At 41.3% G+C, this 11,289-nt stretch overlaps 1 protein-coding gene and 1 long non-coding RNA gene across 3 annotated transcripts; one reads left to right on the plus strand and one right to left on the minus strand.

Moving 5' to 3' along the window:
• Positions 1 to 960: 960 nt before the first annotated feature.
• LOC122767720 lies at positions 961 to 10,984 on the minus strand. 2 transcript variants are annotated; one of them, XR_006360236.1, is made up of 4 exons: positions 10,803 to 10,984; positions 10,416 to 10,642; positions 8,282 to 8,516; positions 961 to 1,017 (listed from the first exon to the last, which is right to left on the minus strand). It is a non-coding gene; the product is annotated as an uncharacterized LOC122767720 (long non-coding RNA). The 2 variants fall into 2 exon arrangements; XR_006360237.1 differs by lacking the exon at positions 961 to 1,017 and adding an exon at positions 3,313 to 3,458.
• On the plus strand, positions 966 to 8,524 carry LOC122767719 (transmembrane protein 88). Its single transcript, XM_044023174.1, has 3 exons — positions 966 to 1,023; positions 2,714 to 3,008; positions 8,249 to 8,524. Exons 2-3 carry the CDS (start codon positions 2,715 to 2,717, stop codon positions 8,474 to 8,476), a joined length of 522 nt encoding a protein of 173 aa, XP_043879109.1. The 5' UTR covers positions 966 to 1,023; position 2,714; the 3' UTR covers positions 8,477 to 8,524.
• Positions 10,985 to 11,289: the final 305 nt, after the last annotated feature.

An 11,289-nucleotide genomic window follows, 5' to 3' on the forward strand; every position in this document is an offset into this window, starting at 1 on the left:
CTGTGTTTCTCACTACAGCTGTATTTCAATCTCGTGTCACCCGGTGACATCGCTGTGCTGCACGTACAGTACGACCAGTACGACTGCGCTAGTAAAGCAAGACGGCTGCAAACAGGTTGAAGGAGTATGAAGGAGTAAGAAGTGACCGGAAAAAGTTTGATTCCTCACTCATTCACTCATCTTCTACCACTTCATCCATCACATGAGGAACTGCAACGAGCGAAAACACACTTAAATATGCACAAAGCAGCTGCATAAAGTAAGAATGAAGTTGTTTTTGCGGCGTGTTTCTGTCGATGCATGTGTTTTCAGCATTTTTCTTTGTAGCACGTTTCTCACATTACATTTGTTTTTGTTGTTGTTTGTGTTTTTTGAATCTGCATTGTTTGTGAATGATGTAGCTCGTTTCTCCTTCTGTGTGTGTTTTGGGTCGTTGCACAGCGTTTGTCCCCCGTCAGCTTCCGTATATTCGTGCTGAAAAGGCAAGAGTACTAAATGAAGGGATTTCTACTGCAGTCTTTGAGCAGATTGACAGGATAAATATCCTCTTGTTCCCGCCCGCCTGGGCACTGCTGCTGTATGCACACAAACGCTCCCTCAGTCCATAGTATTGCTTGACAGAGCCTGTTTTCAAATGGACACAACATACAAATAAAGTTTAATCATTTCTGTTCATGATGATTCAACAGAGGCTTAAAAAAAGAAATCATCACCAAACACGTGAATGTTCCCGTGCGTCTCAAAACATTTTAGTAAAACACTGCTTTCTATGAACTGTTGTGCGGCCGCGGGAGCGCGCACTTAATGGAATTGCGCGCAGTCGGTGGCTGCCAGAGACGCACAGGAGAAGAAGCTCCAGAGCAGCAGCAGCAGCATCAGCAGCAGCATCATCATCATCAGCATCAGCATCAGTCCAGCGGTTCAAGGTTCAACTCACAGGTGCGTTTTTCTCCTCTGCTGTGGAACAACTGGCATCACGGGAGTTTTACGCGCCCAAGGGATTAACAGGATTTGTACCTGGAGGTAAGCAACAACATTTTATTACGCGTGACACATAATTACTGCTTGAAATTCACTGGACTCGACAGCAACTCAGCTGTTTCTGAGTTTCAAGACAGAAAAAAAACATATTTACACAAGTCTGTGATGATTAAACACAATTTTATAACTAAGAGCAAGGACTTCATCATTTCAAGTGCTGTGTTTGGAGAAGAGAGAGACAGAGAGAGAGACATAGAGAGACAGAGAGAGAGACATAGAGAGAGAGAGACAGAGAGAGAGACAGAGAGTGAGAGTGAGAGTCCAGACCGTGCAGTCGTGGTGCTGATGCTGATGCTGACGCTGAACAGTTGAGGTCATGTGTCTGCAGCTCAGCAGCAGGTTAAAAGGTTTTTGACAGATTCACTTTAACATGACACGTATTGACAGACAACAAGCCTGTGGTGGGCTTTAGTGACACAACCCTGATCGATGACATTGATTGGAGGACTGATGGGGAAACAGCTACAGTGTGTGTGTGTGTGTGTGTGTGTGTGTCTGCATACATGCAAAGACACAGGGGACAGTGAGTGTCACGCCTCAACCTGTTCTTTAAGAAAATGAGATGTTTGCAGAGGAATCGGTGAGTGAAACAGTCTGGTTATACATATATATGTATATATGTACATATATACATATATGTATATACATATGTATGTATGTATATATGTATACATGTATGTATGTTATATACATATATATGTACATATATACATACATACATATGTATATACATATATACATGTATACATGTATATACATATGTATGTATGTATATATATGTATACATGTATACATACATGTATACATACATGTATGTATGTATACATGTATGTATATGTGACTGACTGACTGACAGTGTTGTTCTTAGCAGCACAGCATCATTATACACTTCACTCTGGTTATTACTGACTGAGTGTGTTTATAAGACACCAAAAAATACAGTTGCAGTGGATCATTAAATATTTCATCATCGCACAATAAAAAACTAAATAAAAAATCTGCTAAGTCAAAGGTTCACTTCCTGAAACACAACTCAAAATGTGTATGATCATCCAATAAAAGGAAATTAACGCACACAAAGAACATTTTAGCAAAAATAAAAATGATTGATGTCATTGTAAATCGTAAAACCTGTCGCTCACCAATGCTAATGATAAAGTTCCTGAATACTGATAAGGCTCTTATGGTATAACTAATCTTTTTGGTTTATATCATATAGCGACCGTTTCCTTTATAAATGAAAAGGATGTTGGTCTTAATCTTCTCAATGTCATAAAATAACATGCTCTAGAAAATACAAGCTATGTCATTCAAATATATATAAAAATATTTATAACTCATTAATCTTTAGTTAATTAATCAAGTGAATTAAAATGAGTCTGTGGTCACAACAACATTAAAGTCTTTGACATTTATGTCTGATTTTTGAAAGTTCCCATCTCGTATATGAACTAATGACCAACTATTGTTCATTTATGTCATTTAAGCTTTAAGATGTATGTTCATGTTTTAATTAACATGCATAGACTGTTGTAATTCATTTATTTAACATCTCTTGGCTCCCATATAAATACAGCTTTAGCATCATTAAATGAACACAGTGTGTAACCATGTTTGAATTCACCCGGAGTTTCCCCGATTTAAACGAAACCAAACATCTTTCCATTCTCAGGATGTGTGGTATGGACGTCGACCTGGAAGACGGAGGTTCAGGCGAGGGGGAGAAAGAGGAGGAGTTCTGGATCGGCGAGGGGGTGAAGATGCTGCCCCCTCCGGTGGCCCACAGCGGGGGCAGTGCCTGGGGCAGCCGCAGGGGCCGGTGCGGCTGCCTAACCTGCGGGGCGGGTCTCATCCTCTGGAACCTGTGTGTGGTCTTGGCGTGTGTTCTGCTCCTCGCTGTGGTCTTCTCTGTCGTGCTGCTGCCCGCCGTGCTGCTGCTTTACGTCGGCTTCCTGTGCCACTCGAGGGTGAGTTCTCTGCAGGACGTGAGCTTAACTTGACCGATATTTCCCCACTGTGTGTTTTTACTGTTTGAAACAACTGACACCTCATCCACTCATGGGATTTGAATTCCTCCTCTGGATAAGTCAGCGGAACACAACGCTATCACAATAGTCTGACACTGAACTGGAATACAGCAGCAGGGCTCGTCGGCTTTCAGCAGTGCTGTCGCTGAACACACCAGACTCCTCTGTTAAATGATGAGACTTTAGACATTTCCTTGGCTTAAGGTCATGATTGTTAAGTCTTTTTAATTGAGCTACAGTCCAGCATTGTTCACTTTGATTCTTGTGCCTCTTCCTGTGATGTCACACATAGTATTGCCTTAAGCAAAATAACGTGTCGAGTCAAAACTCAAGATACTATGAACTAGTGCAGACCGTTCACGGTGAGTTCCAGAGTGCAGTGTTTTCATTCTAGGATAGAAATTAGAGATAGAAACACGCTTATTCAGTATTGTTACGACCAGGCGTAGGGAAAAACCTGAACCTTCAACAAGAATGAGGAGACTCCCTCTTCCCAGACTCCAAGAAACCACCAGCAACACATAAAACGAACCGTTTTAAAAGGTTTATTAAAAACAAGCCCAGAATGTCAGCTGGCTGTGAGCACTGCAGCTGGCATGATCAGGCGTCTTATACTGGAACCTCCTGTGCAGGACCAATCAGACACTGTCATTCAAACACGACCCTGGCTTCATAACAAGCCCAAATTCTGTTAGTCCACTTTATCACATGAGATAGTTTCCCCCTATTTAGTTTGCAGATGTGATTCATTCAGTGGCATAAAAAAGCATTTTGTTCAAAAATACTCACACTTACTGTGAACTGTACAACACCAACTCTCGTAATAGACTGACACTTTATACTTTAATATTAACAACCCATTACTGTGCTGGACTTACATGTGATCCCAGCATTTATCTCTTTATCTCTTTGTAAACTAACAGCTTCCATTCATATCTTATTGCATTTTAACCAGCATGGATTGTTATTTTTATTATTTTTATTGAAAATACAATGGACACTTGCATGCACTTCACTGAGTGCACAGTTGAATGTGCTTTATAATATAATATAATATGATATGATATGATATGATATGATATGATATAATATAATATAACATAATATAATATGACAAATCTGCTTTATATTGCTATTTTACACCATTTTCCATCTGGAAACCAAGTTTCACTCCAAAGCCCATAGAGAAAATACATGATTTCACGTCACTGCGTTCAGATGTGTTATTTTGTGCCTTTGGTGTTTGAAATCCTTTGTTCAGATTCACCAACATGATCAGTAACTCTTGTGTCCTATTTTCTCTATGGGCTTTGGTGCTGCAGAGTGAGCTCTTTTTCGCTTTAACAGACAGCAGCAAACCTCTTCTTAATAATCTACAATAATGTTTTTCAGCGTGAGTGAACGTCTTTGTTCCAGGCTGTTTCTTTGCTTTGCAAAGTTGTTGCTGACAGTGTATCAATATTTCATATAAACACATTTAAAAAGTAAAATCCTACCAGAAAGCCACAGGTTTGTACACAGAGCTCAAAATATGGCATTAAATGTGAATAACCTTTGTACACAGCAAGCCACAATCCATTAAAGCTATTATAATCCATATTTATTAATAATAACCTGTACTGATGAACCCACAGACAACCATCAATTATTCTGAAGAGTTAAATATTTGGCCATGACACCAACTTAATACTGCTTTTTTAATCTTTCTTCAGAGTTAAAGGTGAAATGTGTTTGCTGTTTTCTAAGACGGTGTTTATGGCGTATTTCAGTGTCCTCACAAAAGCATTCAGTGCAGGATTATGGAGGACGGTGCTCTGCCTCAACACGACTTGTATGAGAAGAAATTATTTACAGGGAGGATTCTGCAGTACTCCCCGTACTTTTTAACTTTACCGTGCGTTTACGCAAGTAAGTAAGCCCATGTAATTTGTGGAGAGGATTATCTCTCATCAAGGCTCTTACAGTGTCACTCAGTCACCATAGCCTTTAGGAGACAGTGTTCCCCACAGCTTGATCCCCCACATCCTTAGTCCTTCCTGCTCCATCATTAAAAGTCAGAATTAAAGATCGAGATCCTAGAAAAAATGTTTCGAGCAGGCATTTTTAATTCAAAAATTAAAGATTCCTCCGAAGACACGCCTCCAGAGCACAGGAACGTGCAGCGAACTGTGCTGGTACTTTTCATTGATGCTAACTTTTTTGGAAAGACAACAAATACAACTAAGTTCACAGAGACATAAAGTAGAACCAGAGCCAGCAGGTCTTTGTTAGTTTTCTGCCATAACGTTTCTGCAACTGTCTCGTTGGATTTAGCAAGTTAGCATAAGTTCTGGCTTAGCATAAGCTTAAAGCTTAAGAATGGAGTGCATACCTTTTGATATACGAGCGAGTGTCTGTTAGATTCACACAATGCTGCTCCACACAAAACACTCTGTGTTTCTCACTATAGTGTTGTTTAGATCATGTGTCATTCCAGTGCTGCACACAGGAAGTGATTCCTTTTAAGTCAAGACAGATGGAGGCAACAATGTACTAGTGAAGCAAGATGGCAGCAAATAGGTAAAAGCACACAACAAATGTTTGTTGTTTCTGCTCATGAAAACTCAACAGAGGCAGAATAAAAACATCAACAACAACAAAAAGTTACACACTGCAGCTTTAAGTCTTGTCGTGTTCCCCGTGACGAGGTGATGCTCCATTTATTAACACGAGATCATTATCATTAGGACAATTAAAACAAATTAGTGAACGTGTAAAGTGAGTGGGTGCAGCACGACTCTAATCGTGATAATTAGAGCAGAGCAAATGTCAGCTCAGATCAGACTGTGTCAGTCAGAGCGTTCTTCCTGTCGTCGCTGCGAGAGAGACAGACAGAGAGAGAGAGACAGAGAGAGAGACAGAGAGAGAGACAGAGAGAGAGACAGAGAGAGAGAGCGCTGTGAGAGCGACGGAGCCACCGAGAAGACAAGACTCTGTGATTTGTTGCCTGCATCAGCTGTGCACTAACTCACTGGCAGCACGACCAGGAGGGAAAGTACTCAGTGAAAGCACAGTGTGCACTTCACAGGTGTGCATGTGTGTGTGTGTGTGTGTGTGTGTGTGTTGCTAGGGGACATTAGTAGGAGGTTAAAATCCTTTCAAAAAGCTCACATTTGTCAAGCACGAGGGCTTCAAATGCAACCACATCATTTATGTCAGAGTGTGTTTGTGAGTTTGACTGTATGTGTGTGTGTGTTGTATGCTCTCTCATCGATGTTAGTGTGCACTTCTGCAGCTGTTACCCTCATATGGTCTCTCATCCCTCATGTTCCCACATTATCCCTTTATTGTTGTTTCTTCTGTCCCCATCTCTCTCTCTCTCTCTCTCTCTCTGTGTGTTTCTCCCTCCTACCCCTGCTGGTGATTGACAGCTGTGGTTGGAAACAGGGAGGAACTCCACCCCACTTCACACAACCCCACTGCTTTATCGTCATTAAACATATGCACTCTCTCACACACACACACACACACACACACACACACACAGGGACACGTGAGTTCCATGTACTGTAGCCAGTGACAAATCATATTTGCTTTTTTGGACTTGTACTGCAGCTAACCACTAGTTTCATAGTTAAATGATCTGTGATTAGTGAAATTATTATTAGAGTAATTGGATAATAAAGCACACAATTACACAATGGCTCTATTTAAGCCTGATGCTCGGATTTAATCACTTTGAGTGTTTGATACAGCTTACATGTAACCTAATCTTCCTTTTTGCTTTTTGTAAATACTCCAGAACCATTTGTTCATCATCTCTGTGCTGCTCTTCCTTCAGAGTCGTCGAGCAGCATGCAGTTACAATTATCAGAGATGGGAGACTTTTGAAGCCCTCGTACCCAATGTACTAGCAGTGATGACCATCTCGGACAACTGTGACGATATTATATAATCCACACTTTGGATACCAGCTATTAAATTTAGTTTGACTAGTTTGACGAACAAATTGAGCTAAAACAAAAAAAAGTAAACTATACTCTTAATAATTCTGGTTCTGAAACAAAGTTGCCACCATCTTGGTAAATGGGATACATTACTGCCTGTGGCTGTACACATCACTGTTCTTAACAAGTCACAAGCAGGTCTCCAATCTTAACCTTCAAGTGACAAGCAAGTCTCAAGTCTTAACCTTCAAGTCACAAGCAGGTCTCAAGTCTCAAGTCTTAACCTTCAAGTCACAAGCAGGTCTCAAGAATCTTAACCTTCAAGTCACAAGCAGGTCTCCAATCTTAACCTTCAAGTGACAAGCAATCCTCAAGTCTTAACCTTCAAGTCACAAGCAGGTCTTAAGACTTAACCTTCAAGTCACAATCAGGTCTCAATCCTAACCTTCTTACAGGTCTCGAATCTTAACCTTCAAGTTACAAGCAGGTCTAAAATCTTAACCTTCAAGTCACAAGCAGGTCTCAAGGCTTAACCTTCAAGTCACAAGCAGGTCTCAAGATTTAACCTTCAAGTCACAAGCAGGTCGAGTCTTAACCTTCAAGTCACAAACTTAAGTCACAAGCAGGCCTTGAATTTTAACCTTCAAGTCACAAGCAGGTCTTGAGTTCAAGTAACCTTCAAGTCACAAACAGGTCTTGAGTCTTAACCTTCAAGTCACAAGCAGGTCTTGAATTTTAACCTTCAAGTCACAAGCAGGTCTTGAGTCTTAACCTTCAAGTCACAAAGTCAAGTCACAAACAGGTCTCGAGTCTTAACCTTCAAGTCACAAACAGGTCTCGAGTCTTAACCTTCAAGTCACAAACAGGTCTCGAGTCTTAACCTTCAAGTCACAAGCAAGTCCGAAGTCATTCTTGCAAGAATCAAGCAAGTCAAGTTGAGTCCCTGCTTTAAATCAAGCAAGTCAGAGAGAGTCATTTTGAACTGTTATCAGTAACGGAAACACTCATACATATTACAATGTGAGGACTGCTTCATGGTCCCATACAACTGAATTCTTCATAAAGTGACACAGAGCCTAAAATGTGAGGTATCTTCCAGACACCCAATGTTTTCCATATTTCAAAAACAAATAGTAACGTTTACCCCTCAATATTTGAGAAAATGTAAATATTCCTATAAATCGAGACCATTTTACTCAAGTCTAATCCAAAAAGCAAAAACATTATGTGAGCCCCTCTGTTTGCTTCTTACAGGTACTCGACTCCCCCTCCCCCATTTGCCATTACCTTGACGACAACAGCTGCTCCGCCCTCATCATCCTGGGCTTTGTGATGATGTCTCCGCTTGTGGTCGTGGCGGCCGCGATCTTCTGCGGGCTCCTCCGCAGGTTTCGACTCCTGCTTCTCGTTCAGCCGCTCACACGAGCCTGGTACCGGGGTCGGCTCCTGGAGTGGGTGGGCAGCATCCACGCCTGGGTGTGAGGTGGAGCAGTGGTCAGAACAGATCAGAGAAGCTAGATCACTGCAATGTCAACAAGAAAGAACCGCAGTTACAGAAATTGTTAGGAAAATCTTGAAATACACTGTTTAATACAAAATCCTTTCATGAATCATTTGGTAGATTGTAGAGATTGTAAAGTTCAGCTATTCTTAAGTCTGTTTATATGAGATATTGACACTCTTTTCCAGCTGGAAACAAAGGTGTGTTTGTCGTACTGTACCAAAGTCCACAGAGAACATTTCTAAGTTTGACATCAAGACACAGGAGTTGTTGATCCACTGCTGCCTTTTGTCACTTCTGTGTTTGAAATCCTTCATTTGGAATTATCTATGTGACACAAACTTAACGAATGAGGCAGCAGTCGTCGACCAGCAGCTCCTGTGTCCTCGTGAGCTTAAAAAGATTCGATTTTCTCTAGGGATTTTGGAGTGTGAGCAGTTTACAAACTTCAGCTTCCAGCTGGAAAAGACTGAGTAATGGGAAGATAAAATTCAATTCAATTCAAGTCTCTGTACATAGACAACATCATCGAGAGCAGAGAAAGCCAACAGTTCACACAGTGAGCAAACACTAGAGGCAACAGTGAAGAGAAAAACACTCCTGACAGAATCTCTGACACAAACAGACTCAAAGATGTGCGGCCATCTGTCTAGACAGGTTGGGGTGAAAGGAAAAATGGGGGACAGGAGATTCTCCAGACCATCATAGACTTAAGCAAGTGGAGATAATGTTTCAGTACCATAAAACTTAACTGTCCCTTTCAGGAATACTAAGCAGCAGTCAGATTAATTTAGAAAATTAAAATTAAAAATAATACTACGATTGTAGATGAAGTTTATTGTAGCAGTTTCCACCTCTATGTTTTTTCAGCTTTGAATTGGAATCTTCTGTGATTATTAATATAATAGTGATGTCGACATTCTCACAAAAATGACCCAGATTAAATGTGAGAACACCTGGGCAATTCAATTCTATTGTGTGGTTTTGTATCGCTTGGTTGCTAACCGTGTTAGCGGTTCCATGTGGAATATTCACTCTAACGTGGCGCTGTGAAGTTTGTTTGTAGTTGGTCGGACAAAGAGTACAAAATGTATCCTGTTTGGTGGCTTTTCCCCGTGAGCCGAAACATGTGAATAATGTACAATGTTGCATTCAAGGACTTTGATATTGTCTGTGAGGTAAACAATGCTTGAACTCGAACAAATCGATCCGATGTAGCATCAAAGCGGGCATTGTGGTGTGTGAGAAAACAACAGCAGACATTGGCAGTATGACAGAGTAATGATTGTTTAGTCGGAGCCAGGTGTTTGAATCCTCACACCTGGAACTTATTCAGCTGCGTCTTTGCCGTTTAAATCCGTCGTCCACACGCAACACGCACACATACTTTATCACTGTCCCCCCCCACTCTGTAATTAGTGCTCACATCTTGAGGTTTCAGCTCTCGATAGAAAGCCTCGAATATTTCAGCAGAAGTAGTCATTAAATGTTCCCGTGCCATTGTTTATTTTATTTATTCGTCTTTTTAGCTGTCCGTGTCCCGGTCCCAGTATTTGTGCACTAGACTGGACAGAGTGGAGTGGATATATATATATGTTTTTAACTTATTTTTTGAAGGTTTATATGTGAGTAAACCATGTATTTAGTGGCTAGTTCAGGTTTAGTTGTTTTTCTTTATTTCAGTGTTGAAATGAAACACATTGCCATGTTCAGACCATCCATCAATAAAAAGAGGATTTTTTTCCTCCTCAGTTTCTCGTTGGTGTTGTGATGTGTTAATGAAGGTTTAAAAGGTAATCATTATTGGCTCTGCCTCCAACGGCAGACACACATAACAAACATAATGACCTCCATTATAAAAGCAAACACTATATGAGAACACACTCAGCCCGGCTCTGATCCTCTTCAGCCTCAGTTTACCTTTGGTCACATGGATGCAGTGCAATAAGCGAAATCAAAGGAAATTCTTGCTCATGACTATGTTGGTTATCCAGTCCGTGTGTCCCGCTGATTTATGCAGTCCATTAAACCTTCTCGACGTTGTTTATATTGACAGATACGGGAGCAGAGAGCCCGCAGTGTTGAGGTGTCTGCTCACAGCACCAGCCCCGCTGCATTGTTCTGTTTACCAGGCTCTTCAAAAACATCTGCCTCACAAAAGCAAGCAAAAACAAAAGATTAGGCGTTTGAACAGAACGACGCGTGCTTCATAATTTAGCCACAGGACAAAGGGGTACAAATAAACAACAGCTGACAATTGTCTGGTCAGAAACCGCCAGACAAATGTCAACGAGCTTGCAAACTGACGTGTTGGTGTTCAGCGGGTTGAGGGTCCTTCCAGCTGCTCTCTCATGTTCCAAACAATTTCCATCAGGCCAATGAAAATACAGGTTTTCTCTGCACATAGAACAGTGGCTGCTTCTATGTGCCCGAGTACCACTTAAAAATAATCACTTAGAGAATAATCCCAAGTAGTCAATGGATGTAGGTAGCTTGGTATTCAATTACATATTTTTACACCAGGATCTTGTCCATCCATTTTCTACCGCTGTATCCTCCACGTGAGGGTCACAGGGCTGTGTCAGCTGACATCGGGCGAAAGGCGGGGCTCACACCACGGACAGATCGCCAGTCCATCACAGGGACACATGGAGACAAACAACCATCCACTCTCACCTATGGTCAATTTAGAGCAGGGATGTCAAACTCATTCTGGGTCGGGGACCACACAGAGCACAATTTGAACTCACGTGGGCCGGACCAGTAAAGCGAAAACATTTGACAAGGCAGTGTA

The sequence above is a fragment of the Solea senegalensis genome, linkage group LG4 (genome assembly GCF_019176455.1).
Source record: "Solea senegalensis isolate Sse05_10M linkage group LG4, IFAPA_SoseM_1, whole genome shotgun sequence".
NCBI lineage: Eukaryota > Metazoa > Chordata > Actinopteri > Pleuronectiformes > Soleidae > Solea > Solea senegalensis.